This window comes from Diceros bicornis, chromosome 11 (assembly GCF_020826845.1).
Source record: "Diceros bicornis minor isolate mBicDic1 chromosome 11, mDicBic1.mat.cur, whole genome shotgun sequence".
NCBI lineage: Eukaryota > Metazoa > Chordata > Mammalia > Perissodactyla > Rhinocerotidae > Diceros > Diceros bicornis.
In genome coordinates this window covers 34,325,424-34,341,359 of record NC_080750.1, presented here as the reverse complement: position 1 = coordinate 34,341,359, position 15,936 = coordinate 34,325,424, and the positions used below count along the sequence as shown (strand labels likewise).

General features: G+C 34.9%; 1 protein-coding gene across 1 annotated transcript in view; it reads left to right on the top strand.

The window, feature by feature from the left end:
- The window catches only part of ANAPC10 (anaphase promoting complex subunit 10), a 78,768-nt gene that overhangs the window by 10,091 nt on the left and 52,741 nt on the right, over window positions 1–15,936 (top strand). The window contains exon 3 of the mRNA XM_058550138.1: window positions 4,422–4,512. Coding sequence (XP_058406121.1) covers window positions 4,422–4,512 — 91 coding nt within the window. The remainder of the gene's footprint in view (window positions 1–4,421; window positions 4,513–15,936) is intronic.

Here is a 15,936-nt window from a genome sequence, read left to right as displayed (position 1 = left end):
GCTGGTCCAGGGATCATACTGTAAGAACCACTACCTTAGAAGTCAATACATCATATAAAAGTTTTTTTCTGGATAATAATGTTGTTTGTGTGCATTATCACGATAACTGTCAAAGCAGTTATCACAGATCTGTCTTTTAGTTCTTTTGTTTGGGCCAAAATAATTCAGATATAATACTGAGTGAGAAGCTTTGGCAAGAAGTTGGCTCTGTGAGACATGGCATTGGCACATAAACAGATGTTTGTGAGACATATAGAGGAAGTAAATGCTGGTAATCATACATTCCAGAGGTAAAGATTTAGACTAATCAGTTCTTGAAGAGACTGTACCTGCTTAGTTGTACTGTTATAGTTTCATAAGCAGTATCTTAGAAACAATTTAAAATGATCAGTTTTGAGTTACAGGACATCTCTTATTCTGGATAAGTTATACAGGTTTTTTGTTTAATGTTTATCTTGCTTCTTAAAAATACCATTTTATGAACTCCTTTGAGCTCATACACATGTAAAGTTATGAAATGAAAGAGAAAGAAAGACTAATCAAATAGCTAAAATAAAATAAGTGAAAAAAAACCTTTTAATCAATAGAACGTTTAACTGTGGAGCTCTTAATGTGGAGCTCTAGTGATTTAGTTATCTTCTATTAGGGAACTCATAAACTAATAAAAAGAAAAAGTAGAACTCTATATTGGTAGCTTTTTATCTTGTAACTTGCATAACTGAATATTCTGGATTAGCTGTAGCAATATTGCATAAAGAAAGAACAGAAGCATGGTTTAAGGCAGCACTGTCTGATAGAAATATAATGCAAGTCACATGTGTAATTTTAATAGCTGCATTAAAAAGGTAAAGAAATCGGTGAAATTGTGATAAAATGTTTTTAATTCAATATAACTAGACTATTATTATTAATGAGATATTTTACATTTCATACTAGTCTTCAAAAACCAATGTGTGTTTTACACTTGCAGCAAATCTCAATTCAGATTAGCCATATTTCAAGTGTTCTATAGCCACATATCATGTTGTACAGCACACATCTAAGAGTTATAGAGTGAGTAATGGAGAGCCCACTTTTTACATTTTAAGAAGTTTTTCTTTGGTGAAATAGAAAGCTGTTTTTTAAAACATTTACCTCTGTCGCTATGCAAATTCAGACCACGATCACTTGCAACTTGAATTACGACAATGGCTTTCTGCCTCCCTGACACTGAAGAAGCTGTCTAAAGATCCTGATCTTACTATTTCTTGATCCTATGACTTACCTGCTAAAAATTCTTCAGTAGGTTGGTGTATTTTTCAAGATAATTTATACTCTTTAGCTTGGTGCTCCAGAGTCTGTATGATCTGACTCCTTTTATATGTCTCTGACTCATTTCCTGCTCCACTCCACTGTGTAGCCTTACCTCACAGAAGGACCTGCCTTTGTTTCGTATAGATGCCATTTTTCTTGATCCATGCTATTACATGTTTTTCTCTTTGCTAAATGCTCTTTAACCTTGCCCTTCTACCTCTTTACCTATCGAACTCCAACTGCTACTTCAGAATTCAATGCAAAAATCATTTCCTCTGGGAAAACCTCTCTTTATCAGCTAGAATGTACAGTAAAGGCAGCATATGCAAATTTAAGATACAAATCTCTGACTGGGGAGAACATATTTGGATCACATGGATAAAGGGTTAATATCCATAATACTGTAGTAAAGAATTATAAATCAATTAAAAAAACCAAAGTCCAGTGAAAATATAGGAGGGTATGAATAGGTATTTTCTGTAAGAAGAAATATAAATGATCAAAAAGTATGAAATACAATTTTTCACCTGTCAGGTTAGTAAGTATTTAAAGGAATGATTGCATTGTAGCATGGGTACAGAGCAATGCTGTCCAATAGAAATATAATGCAAACCACATATGTAATTTAAAATTATCTGGGAGCCATATTTAAAAAGTAAAAAGAAACAGGTACAATTAATTTTAATTATTTTATTTGTCTCAATATGTCCAAAATATGATTTCAACATATTGATTATATGTTTTAAAACTTATTAAATAGATATTTAATTTTTTAATACTAAGTCCTCAAAATCTAGTATAAAGATTTCAGAACACCTTGAGTTTTACTAGGCACATTAGAGGGATAGGTGTTCTTGTATATTATTGGTGAGAAGGCATTTTGGAGGAGAATTTGGCAATATTTATCAAATTAAAAATTCATATGATCCAGGATTTTATTCCTAGAAATCCATCCTCCAGAAATACTAACATGCATTTAAAGATTATAGTTATGTAGATGTTTATTGCATATTGTTTGTAATGGGAAAACATTGGAAACAACCTAAATGTCATACAGAGGTTTGATTAAATAATTATGATATTTCCGGACAATGGGATACTGAATAACCTTTAAAAAATGTGGAAGATATTTAGGTTAACTGAGTTATATGAGTTAATAAATATTGCATGGTTTAATGTATGTAAAATGCTTAGAATATGACTGGCACATAGTAAATGTGATATCAGTGTTTGCTATTATTATTATTACTTTATTGATATGGAATAGTCTTCCACATATGTTAAGTGAAAAAACAATGAAAATGTAGAACTATGTGTAGTATGCCATTATTTGTGTACAGGGGAATAAAGAATACGTATATATGTATTTGCTTATATATGTGTATACTGTCTGAAAGAGTATGTAAGAAACTGATAACATTGATTATATTTGGAGAGGGGAACTAGATGATGGAGGGATAGAGACTTTTTACCGTGCTGTTTTTTGTACCTTTTGAATTTGATCTGTAATGAATATACTACTCAAAAAATAAAATGTAAATTAAATCTATATCTTAAATTTTTTTGAAAAATCTACACTTTACTATTAAATTATTTTTATAATTAGTGTGAATTATTATGGGTTTTTTTGTTGTTCTTTTTATTTATTTTTTTTATTGATGTTTTACTAGTATTTTAACATTGTGAAATCTTGGGTTGTACATTTTTGTTTGTCCATCACCGTATATATGTCTCCCTTCACGCCTTGTGCCCACCCCCCACCCCCATTTGTCCCTGGTAACCACAATACAGTTTTCTCTGTCCATGTGTTGGTTTATATTCCACATATGAGTGAGATCATACAGTGTTTGTCTTTCTCTTTCTGGCTTACTTCACTTAACATAATACCCTCCAGGCCCATCCATGTTGTTGCAAATGGGACGATTTTGTCTTTTTTTATGGCTGAGAAGTATTCCATTGTATATATATACCACATTTTCTTGATCCAATCGTCAGTCGAGGGACACTTTGGTTGCTTCCACTTCTTGACTGTAGTGAATAATGCTGCAATGAACATAGGGGTGCATAAGCCTCTTTGGATTGTTGATTTCAGGTTCGTTGGATAGATTCCCAGCAGTGGGCTAGCTGGATCATAGGGCATCTCTATTTTTAATTCTTTGAGGAATCTCCATACTGTTTTCTATAGACGCTCCACCAGTTTTCATTCCCACCAGCTATGTATGAGGGTTCCTGTTTCTCCACATCCTCTCCAACATTTGTTGTTTTTTGTCTTGGTTATTATAGCCATTCTAACGGGCATGAGGTGATATCTTAGTGTTGTTTTGATTTACATTTCCCTGATGATTAGTGATGTTGAACATCTTTTCATGTGCCTATTGGCCATCTGTATATCTTCTTTGGAGAAGTGTCTGTTCATTTCCTCTGCCCATTTTTTGATCGGGTTGTTTGTTCTTTTGTTGTTCAGTTGTGTGAGTTCTTTATATATTATGGAGATGAACCCCTTGTCAGATGTATGTTTTGCAAATATTCTCTCCCAGCTGGTGGGTTGTCTGTTCATTTTGATTCTGGTTTTGTTTGTCTAGGATAGTTGTACTTCAGTTATCTGGAATGGCTGGAAGATACGGGATTCCGGGTAAATTTAATTTTTGATTAATCAGAACGTTAATCAGAAACACTTGGTTTCAAAATGTATATGACTTGAAAATATTTCTAAGTAGTCCTTTTTCTCGTCAAAGTAGGTATGGCATATTGAACTTAATAAATCTGGTTTATTTTTGAGGATTTTGCAGGACATGGGGATGATTCTTTATTATCAGCTTTTAGAAAGTGTAAGAAATTGGGTTTGAATACATACTGATGTTAGAGTGTATTTAGATGTTCTTCAAAAATTAAAGCCAACAACCACGAAACCTTGGTCCTAATATAGGCTTTTGTGTGTGCAAGTGATATTTCTTCTGAGAATTGAAGTCTGGTTAGGAAGATAGAAGAATTCTGGTTAATTTAAATTTTATAGCACTGACCATCCTGTTCATCAAACTTTCTGGACAAGTATATGTGGTAATTTTATATTTTGAATATATAGCTCTTTCTTTTTCATGAGAATTTATTGTCACTTGTGGTGTTTTTAGGATTTGGAGTGGACCAATTACGAGATGACAATCTGGAAACTTATTGGCAATCAGATGGCTCCCAGCCTCATTTAGTGAACATCCAATTCAGGTAATACATTTTTGAATTTTTCAATTCGTGTAGACTATAAAAGAAAAAGAAATCTATTTTATTTATATAAAATTTAAAGAATACATAAATTATAGTGAAATGCTCTTAATTCTGCTTTTTATCAGCCTTAGAGATTGTTTTTCTGCTCAACTGGATTGTAAATGTTTTAAGTTTTCTCTCTTGTCCTTTATGAATTCTTTATGGTTCCTTACACAGTTCCTTTTATGTAGATATTTCTTGAATATACTTTTCAGTGTGATTTATTTCAGAAAAATATGCTTTGCTTGTTACCCAATGTGATGCCTTAATGCGCTGCCTTCAGTACACCTGGAGTGTACTGAGTGATGATAGTTCTTTAGCTATAGACTATTCATATAACTTCTCAAATTTGTACTTCCATTTGGAAAAAAAAATATTTTAACTTAGAACGTCTAAGGATATTTTCAGTTTTGAAATGCATATTAGTTTTGGGGGGAAAAGGAAAACAGCTATATGTTTGTCAATTGCTTTAACTTTATTGACATAGATGGAAACCAGTCAACTTGGTTATTTTGCTCCATTTGTATCATCTATTTTAACATTCTATAGCATTGTATTTTTCGTTTGTTTTTATTGTCCTAGAGTACAGATCAACAAATTTCTTATGAAAAAGCCAGATAGTAAATATTTTAGGTCTTATGGGCTGTCTGGTCTCTGTTGCAACTACTCAATTATGCCATTATAGCATGAAAGCAGCTGTAGGCAATGCATAGTAACTGAATTTAGCTGTTGTAATTACACTTTATCTTACGAAAATAGGTGGTGGGCAGGGTTCAGCCAGTGGGTTGTAGTATGCCAACTCTTAAGAGTCTTAAATATGTAGCCGCCAGAAATAAAAACAGCAGCTGATTTTTGTTAAAGACTTAAAATACCAGATACTTTGCTAAATGCCTTACCCATTTATTTCATTTAACCTTTTTTTTTTTAATTTTATTTTTTTCCCCCAAAGCCCCAGTAGATAGTTGTATGTCATAGCTGCACATCCTTCTAGTCGCTGTATGTGGGACGCGGCCTCAGCATGGCCGGATAAGTGGTGCATCGGTGCGAGCCTGGGATCCGAACCCGGGCCGCCAGCAGCGGAGCGCGCACACTTAACCGCTAAGCCACGGGTCCGGCCCTCATTTAACCTTTATAGCTATTTTTATCCTTATTTTGTAGTCTCAGAAGTAGAGGCTTAGATAAATTAAGTAACTTGCCCAAGGTCACACAGCAAGTGAGTGGCAGAATTGCAATTTGAACATAAGTACTCTGACCTGAGAGCCTGTGCTTTTAACCCTTATACTGTGTAGCCTAGGATAAATTGCTTCCCCATGACAACAAAGGCTATCACTTAAAAGTTGTATAATATTAGAATAGCAGGGTTTTAGCAGGGTTTTTTTTTAGAAAGTACAATTTTATACAGAAGGCCAATGTATTGAACAAATAATAGTAAAAATAGGTCACATTTCTTTTTTTGGATATATATATTTTTTTGGCTTGAGGAAGATTGTCCCTGAGCTAACATCCATGCCAGTCTTCCTCTATTTTGTATATGGGATGCCACCATGGCATGGTTTGATGAGCACTGCATAGATCCACACCCGGGATCCAAACCTGCAAAGCCTGGGCCAACAAAGCGGAGCTCGAGAACTTAACCCCTATGCCACCAGGCCGGCCCCTTGAGCATTTATTAAGTGTCAGGTACTATATTATCTCATTAAGAGTTTAAATTTAATAGTTATCAATATATATCATTTTTCAAGAATCCTCACAACAACTTTGTAAGATGTAGGTACTATCGTTCTCATGTTACAGATGAAGAAACTAAAACTTAGAAAGATTAAGTAACTTACTCAGGTCATGCACTGTGCAGTTATAAAGCCTGCATTTGATCTAGAAGGCTGAACTTCAAAGATGGTTTCTAATCAGTGCTCAGCTGCTTCTCAACAAAGATGTAGCTGTTCTTATTAAAACAGGAGCTCAAGGCCCTCCCCACTTAACTCAGCCCTTGCCCTCACTAGGGAAGCCCAGGGCTTTGAGGAACACATTTTTAAACAAGTGTTTTAAGAAAAGGGAAATTCAGTAAGAATTTTAAAACAATCTCATACTTACAGAAATGTTTCAAGTACAGTACAGTTTTTTTCTGAATCATTTCTGAATAAGTTGCCAATATGATGTCTCATCTCTCCAGAATACTTTTGTATGTCCTTCTTATAAACAAGGACATTCTCCCACATAACCATAGTACAGCCTTAGGAAATTAACATTGGTACATTATTACTATTTACTTCTACAACCTCATTCAGTTCTACCAATTGTTCAAATAAAGCTGAATCACAGGTTGAATTTGGTTGTCACTTCTCCTTACTTTCCTTTAGTCTGGAGCATTTCTTCATTCTTTCCTTGACTTTAATGATCTTAGCACTTTTGAAGATTATAGGCCAATTGTTTTAAAGAATGTCCTTCAATTTGAGTTTCTGCAATCTTTCTTCAGGTTATACATCTTTGGGAAAAATAGCACAGAAGTAACGCTGTATCCTTTTTTCATTGAATCCTGTCAAGAGTGGTACATGATTTTAATTTTGTCCCATTAGCGATGATGTTTACTTCTATCACATGATTAAGGTAGTGTCTGCCAAGCTTCTCTGCTGGAATGTTACTTTCATTTTGTTCAAAATTACTAATATCAGTATGGACTTGGAGTTTCCTGTTTTACTCAGTGGCTTAAAATCTATTATTATTATTATTTGTGTCAATGCTCTAATTGTTCCAGATTTGGCCAGTGGGAGTCCCCTCAAGTTGACTACTACTTTTTGACATGTCCTCATGATTACTTGAGCACTTTCTTACATTCTGGCACAAGATTCCCTGCCCCAGTTCTGGAATCAGCCATTTCTTCAAGGAGATCTGGTATATTTTAGTGGCGAATAGTACTTAGAAACCAGATTTGATATTGGATGTGCTCATTGCTATTGGGGTTGCTGTTCCTGAGCCTTCTCAGTGGACAGAGTAAGGGAATATATATATATGTAACATATATACATGCATAAACATATTTACATCTGTGTTTATTTCTCTATCTACTTACACACACACGCACACACACACACACGCACGCACAGAGAACACCATAAATTCACACTAACACATCCAATTCCAATTCCAGTCGAGAATAAACAAGGTTTATTTTAGTTTTCTCTCTTTCTATTCCTCTAAATTCCTTCTTCAATAATGAGAACCTGGTTCTCCTATCCTTCCTTAATATGTTATTTCATTAATCCCCTGTATGTAACCAGTCTTCCATTTTTCTCGTTGTCTTCTCTCCCACACGCAGATACCCTTTCACCCTGTGTCGGCTCTCATCCTGCCCTGTGCTGTTGTCATTTTGCTCTCTCTGCTCCTCCCCACTTGTAGATACCGTCTTCACCTGGCCCAGGCTATGACACCTCACATCACTTATTCCCTCTTGTGGACGTTCTTCTCAGCCCACTTGGGCTCCGATGCTGCATGCCAGCCCACCTTCCTCACTCTCTTGGCTCCAGAAGCTCACTGCATGATGTGGATACTCTTTCCTGCTTTGGGCTCTGATGCTCCATGATAGGCTACCCCACAACATGAATGACTTCTGATCTCCCACAGGCTCTTACATGCTGCATTGGGCCACTTCATGGTGTGGATGCCTTCATCAGCCCACTCAGGCTCTAACACTCACACTTGACTGCTCTCTTCTTCAGAAGCTCTGCTCACTTCACATGGACTCGGACACTTTGCACTCTGCTGCTCTCTCTCCCTCATGTGAACACACACCTCACTCTGAACAGGCTCCAATATCTCATTTTTGTGCAGGTGCCCATCTTGCTTGGTCTTTTCTAATAGGTTTAGGACTAAATTATTCAGAAAGGGGAAGCACGGAGGTTCTTTTTCTTTTTATTTTTTTTCTCTTTTATTTATTTATTTGTGAGGAGATCAGCCCTGTGCTAACATCTGCCAATCCTCCTCTTTTGTTGCTAAGGGAAACTGGCCCTGGGCTAACATCCGTGCCCATCTTCCTCCACTTTATATGGGACACCACCACAGCATGGCTTGCCAAGCAGTGCGTTGGTGCACGCCCAGGATCCAAACCGGTGAACCCCGGGCTGCTGCAGCGGAGCGCGTGCACTTAACCACTTGCGCCACCCGGCCGGCCCCTAAAGTTTTTTTTAAATAAAAGTTTTATTGTATTTCTTTTTTTTCTTTTTTTTTTTTTGAGGAAGATTGGCCCTGCGCTAACATCTGTTGCCAATCTTCCTCTTTTTCTTTTTTCTCCCCAAAGCTCCAGTACATAGTTGTATATCCTAGTTGTAGGTCCTTCTAGTTCTTCTATGTGGGACGCTGCCTCAGCATGGCTTGATGAGCGGTGAGTAGGTCCACGCCCAGGATCCCAGCTGTCGAACCCCGGGCTGCCAAAGCAGAATGCCCGAACTTAACTGCTACACCACCAGACCGGCCCCTATTGTATTTCTTAAAATGGTTTCTAAAATAAAAACAACGTTAGATACTAGTTCTTGTATTAGTGGGTAATAAACTGTTATATTTCAAATAGGTGAAATATAATATTAAGCTATAATTCTACATTTAATTTGCATCTCCTTGCCCCCCCCCAAAAGAAGCATAAGCTCAAGATGAGAAAGGAGGACAAAGCGAGAAGTGTGAACAATGCTTAGTAGTTTTAGTTGACGGTAAGTTTAACCTCAGTTAACAGTGTGATGTGGCTGCCACAAGAGCTAATATGATCTTAGGATGCAGTAATGGAAGCATAGTGCCTAGGAAGACTTCCTGGTGTGTTATGTTCCATTTTGGCCTCCCCCTCTAACACTGATAAAGAAAGCTAGAGTGTGCTCAGAAGAAAGTGGGTAGCATGATTAGGGAATTGAAACTAAACCATGTAATAAAAAAATTGGATTTGAAAGATTTCTACTTTTTGGAGGATTTATACTTTGTGGAGGATTAGATTTCTTTTGTCTGACCTCATAAGAAAAAACTTTGTCCAAAAGATGAGAGTTACACAGAGACCAGTTATGGCTAAGTATTAGGAAATCTTTTAAAAGTTAGAACTGATCAAAGATAATGTAGTGAGTTACCTGTCAGGAAAATTTTGAAGCTGGGTATCTACCTGGTACAGATGGTGGTTAGATCATATAACCCTCTAAGCTCGTTTTTAGCCCTATGGGCTTATAATTCTTATTATTTCTAATGAAAATACATTATTTTTCACTTGCCGTATGTTTACTGTTCTTCTTTGTGAAATAGCTTTAAGTGTTAGAATATCAACGTAATTTAAATATCTCTAAATTCATGAATAGACACACTAGCAACTGAAGTATCATGTAGGGCTCATGCATTGAACACCAGTCCTCAACAAAAAGAGGAGGATTGGCAACAAGTGTTGCCAATCAGGGCTGATCTTCCTCAAAAAAAAAAAAAGAAAGAAAATGAAATATTCTTTGAGTGAATAATACTGTAATTACATGGAAAATAGGGAAGGTTTTTGCCTTTATGAAAGATGTAGTGAATTATTTTCTATTTGTAAAGGACTATTACTCTTGGGAAGAGCTTTGAAATTTGTTAATAATTGCCGAAGAAAAACTGGAGTATGATTTAGTTTAATATGGAACGTTTAAGTACTTACTTGCCAGTTTAAAAGGGTAAATACTGAAATATTAAGCTGAGCAGGAACAGAATAAAATTTCTGCTTGTGTTTGGTCTGCCTTTCTGCAAATTTTATTAAGTGTGATCTTGATTGTCATCTTTATCATAGTAATAAGAAATATATACCATTCATAGTGATTTTTATGTCATGAGGAAATTTATTAAAATAGTGAAGAACAGAAGAATGTTAAGAAAAATACTTAAAAGTTCTACTAGGTTGCTTTGTTTTGAAGAGAAAGGTTGACAGTTTAACAGTGGAGATAAAATATAAATTTCAAAAAAAAATCAGTATTTCCTAGAATCTAGTTGAATGAGAACATTGATAGCCATAAATTCGATTATCATTTAAAACTCTTTGAACAAAAAGTGCTTTATATATTTAGTAATATCATATGCACACATGAATACTAACACATGTGTGGCTGTAAATTGCTTAAGCAAAATCATACAAATTAATTTGCTCTCCTCCCCAGATTGTGGACTGCCTATACTTTTAACTTCATAATTTTGTAAAGTCTATACTTTTTACTTAGGCATCTCTTGATTAGTTATAGGTTTTTAAAAAATATCAGTTAACAGATGAACACTAGGATCTATTGCATGGTAGCACTGTAGTTTCAGCACTTAGATATCTTTGTAAAAGAGCATTCATGCAGTTATTGAATAGTTTATTGCATTTCTTCCTTATTTTTAAAAAGAGCAAAAATGGAAACATCAAAGTGCTGATGCCATTTTAAAAATAATAGGTACTAAGCTTAATGACTTAAGACAATTGTGTCCACATTAGAAATTGTTAACCTCAACCAGATATTCATTGGACTTTACCAGTCAACTACACATTCAATTATGAATGAAAAAGAAACAAAATTAAAGGAAATGTTAGAAACTTATTGTCGAAGATTATGACTGAAACATATGGTGTAATTTAGGATTGGGTAAACTTTTTAGGTCTTAGGAACGAACTTTCATACCTCCATTACGTAAGCCCCATGTTCAACTTCCATTTGATTTTTATGTGTTTTCATGAATACATTATGTATTAAAGAAAGAACTTTCTGTATTGAAAAAAATTATATTACAAGCTAGGAAAAGGTTCAATTTGGACTTTATTTTGTTAAGATGAAACAAAATATTTGACTTAGATATTCTTTTTCACAGAGAAAATAAGCAACTCTTAATTCTTGTTGCAATTTCTCAGCTAGTTGAGCACATAGATTTTAGAAATAATTGGTGTATATTATTGATGTGTCAAGGTGGACTTGTAGTGCACAATTACAAAGTAGCACTAACTTTTATACCTCATTGTTCTTTTGAATCAGGGGCAAGTTCTTTCCTTGCCCTGGATGAGAACTTCGTGGGGACAGGTATTACATTTTTGGGTAGTGTATACAGTTTTCTCTCTGTTCATTTCAAATAGCAAAACATTGATTAGAAATGAAAACATTCAGTCTTAGCTAATATGAAATTAACTAGTAGTCCTAGCTAATAGTGAAAGCCTCAGACTTGTTTTAAAGTTTCTTTTAAGGTTTCTTCCTCTCCTTAAGTTTGAGTCTCTTGCATATGGAAGAAGAAAGGTGTGGTTTGCTTCTCTTTCCCTATCTAGCTTTTATTTGTTTTCTCTCATCTTCTTAACTAGTTTCTGAACTCTCCAGGCCTGCTTAGTGTGGGAATGGAGAAGGAAAATTCATAATTGCCAATTCTATCTTGGTGATCTAGCATTGGTGCTCTCTGTACGTGGCTCTGTGTTTAAAGATGACTCTATTTTATGGATGCTTTTGTGGGCTGAGAGAATCTACTTCCAGAAACATTTAATGCTATGGATGATTCACCTGCAGTTCTCTCTTGAGGAGAGAATTCTTGTCCTTTACTCCTTCCTCAAATCCTAGGCCTCTGGTGATACCTCCAGCTTCTTGCTGAGGATTGTTCTTCCTTACTAGACAGAAACTAATATAAGCTTTCAGGTTGTCAGGTTGATGAAGTTCCCTTCTATGAGTGTGTGGAGACTGTTTTGTTTATGAGTAGGTGTTGGATTTTCTCAAATGCTGTTTCTGCATCTATTTTTATGATCATATGGTTTTTCTTCTTTAGTCTGTTGAGATGGTGAATTTCATTGATTTTTTTTATTGTAAAATATACATAACATCTACTGTTTTTAAATGTTCAGTTCAGTGGCATTAAGTACATTCACATTTTTCTACAACCATCACCACTATCCATCTCCAGAACTTTTTATCATACCAAACTGAAACTCTGTACCCATTATAAAATAACTCCCCACTCCCTCCTTTCCCCAGCCCCTGGTCACCACTGTTCTACTTTTCTGTTTCCATGTATTGACCTGTTCTGGGTATCTCATATAAGTGGTATCATGCAATATTTGTCCTTTTGTGTCTAGCTTAACTTAGCATAATGTTTTCAAAGTCCATTCATGTTGTAGCATGTATCAGAATTTCATGCATTTTTAAATCTGAATATCATTCTGTTGTATGTATATACCACATTTTGTTTATCCATTCATCTTTTGATAGACATTTGGGTTGTTCCCACCTTATGGCTGTTGTGAGTAATGCTGCTATGTACATGAATGTACAAATATCTATTAGAGTCCTGGCTTTCAATTCTTTTGTATGTATACCCAGAAATAGAATGCTGGATCAAGTGGTAATTCTATGTTTAATTTTTTGAAGTATTGTTATACTGTTTTCCACAGCAGCTGCACCATTTTACATCCCCACCAACAATATACAAGAGTTCCAATTTCTCCACATCCATGCCAACATTTGTTTTCTGTTTTTTTTTTTTCGTGAGGAAGATCGGCCCTGAGCTAACATCTGCCAAGCCTCCTTTTTTTGCTGAGGAAGACTGGCCCTGGGCTAACATTTGTGCCCATCTTCCTCCACTTTATATGGGACACCGCCACAACATGGCTTGTCAAGCGGTGCGTCGGTGCGCGCCTGGGATCCGAACCGGCGGACCCCTGGCCACCGCAGCAGAGTGTGCGCACTTAACTGCTTGCGCCACCAGGCTGGCCCCTGTTTTCTGTTTTTTTGATAATAGCCATCCTAATGAGTGTGAAGTAGTATCTCATTATGGTTTTGATTTGCATTTCTCTAATGATTAGTGAGTGATGGTGAGCCTTTTTTCATGTGCTTATTGACCATTTGATATGTTCTTTGGAGAAATGGCTATTAAAGTCCTTTGCCCATTTTTGACTTGTTTTTTGTTTGTTTGTTTTGTTTTCTTCTTGTTGAGTTTTAGGAGTTCTTTATATATCCTGGATATGAATCCCTTATCAGATATATGATTTCCAAATATTTTCTCCCATTTCTGCCCATTTTTGAATTGTTTTTGTTTGTTTTATTTTCTCGTTGTTGAGTTTTAGGAGTTCTTTATGTATCCTGGGTATGAATCCCTTATCAGATATATGATTTCCAAATATTTTTTCCCATGGTTGCCTTTTTTTTAAAGTTTTTAATTTTGATGAAGTCCAATTTGTCTATTTTTTATGTTGCTTTGTACCTTTGGTGACATATTCATTGATTGGTTTTTAAATCCTTTTTATTTGTTACTGGTTTTGAGTTACTAATATTTTGTTGAAGAATTTTATGTTTATATTCATGAGGGATATTGGTTTATCGTTTCCATTTGTTGTAATATCCTAGTGCAATTTTATTTTAGGGTAATACTGTCCCCATAAAATGAGTTTGGAAGTGTTTCTTCCTCTATTTTCTAAAAGAGTTCATTTAGAATCGCTATTATTTCTTCCTTAGATGTTTGACAGAATTCACCATTGAAACCATCTGTTCCCAGAGTTTTCTTGTGTGAAGTGTTTTTTACATACAAAGTCTTATTTCTTTAATTGATTTTTATTTCTTCTTGAATCAGTTTTGATAATTTGTGTTTTTCAAAGAATTTGTCCATTTTATCTAAATTATCTAATTTATTGGCCCAAATGTATTTCTGATATTCAGTTATTAACTTTTAATTTCTGTTGGAACTGCAGTAATATCTTCTCTTTTATACCTGGTATTGGTAATTTGTGTCATCTCTTTTTTTTGTTTGTTTCCCTGGTCAGACTAGCTGGAGATTTATCAATTTTGTTGATCTTTACTATTAGCTTATTAAGTATACTTCTTTTTTTATTTATTTAATGTTAAATTTAAAAAATGTTAGTGGTTGTTCTAAGATATACAGTATGCGTCTTTAACTTATCACACTTTGCCTTCAAATAATATTATAGCATTCCACATATACTACAAGAATCTTAGAACTATTTACTACCATTTCCCCATTTTCCTTTATGCTACTGTTGTCATGTATTTTATTTCTACATTTGTTATAAAGCCCACAGTATATTGTAATTATTTTTAATTTAAATAGTTATCTTTTAGAAAAATTTTAAAATGTGAAAAATGTTTTATATTTACTCACATATTTATCATTTCCAGTGCTCTTTATTTCTTTTCATAGATTCACATTTCTATCTGGTATTTTCTTTCCTCCTGAAGAACTTCCTTTAACATTACTCACAGTGCAGGTTTGCTAGTGATACGTTCTCACAGCTTTTGTTTGTTTGAAAATGTTTTTATTTTGCCTTCATTTTTGAAATATATTTCACTGGGAACAGAATTCTAGGTTGTTTGTTTTTTTGTTTTAACACTTTAAAGATATTGTTCCATCATAGTTTCTGATGTGAAGTCTGTTGTCATTCTTATTTTGTTCCTTGGTATATAATGTGTTCCCCTCAACCCCCACCACTGCTTTTAAGATTTTTTTTTATCACTATTTTTTTTAAGAAATTTAATTATGACTTATCTTGGTGTGGATTTCTTTGTGTTTATCCTTCTTGTAGTTCATTGATCTTGAATCTGTGGGTATATAGTTTTCATCAAATTTGGATAAAGTTTGGCTGTAATTCTTTCGAATACTTTCTATTCACCTCCATTTTTTCCCTGGGGCTCCAATTACCTGTTATTCTGTTTTATACTGTCTCACAGATCACTGATATTCTATTCATTTTATTGAGAAATGAGAGTTTTTTGTTTTCTGTGCTTCATTTTGGAGAGTTTCTATAGCTATATCATTATGTTCACTGTCTTTCGCAGTGTTTAAACTACTGTTAATCTCATCCAGTGAATTTCTTATTTCAGATTTCTTTTTCATGCCTAGAAATCCCATTTGTTTTTTTCTGTCTTTCATCTCACATTGTGTTTGTGTTTTCTTTTAATTCTTTGAGCATATTTATGACATATTTTCCAGTACGTTCACAACATTATTTCCAATTGCACATGCTCTTCTACAACCTTATCAAGAGATGACGTGCGTGTCTCCCCCCTTGAAACTGTCAGGTCTTTGTGAATTTCTTGCCTAATAGAGTATTGGTGTTCTAACACTTATTTCTAAGGCTGGGTCATAAAAGGCAATACAACTTCTGCCTTGTTTGCTTTCTTTTATGTGATTCTCTCCTGCCGTGCTGTGAGAAAACCTACATCTGCCATGCTGTGAGAAAACCTACATCTAATGAAGAATACCATAAAGAAATGAACCAAAGCCCAAGGCCTCAGCTAAGCTCCTAGCTGACAACCAGCACCAGATTGCCAGCTGTATTAGTGAACCATCTTGGAAGCAGATCCTTCACACCTGATGCTGTGTGGAACCTTCCCTTCTGAGGCCTGCCCAAATTCCAGATTCATAAACAAAATAATGATTATTTTTTTA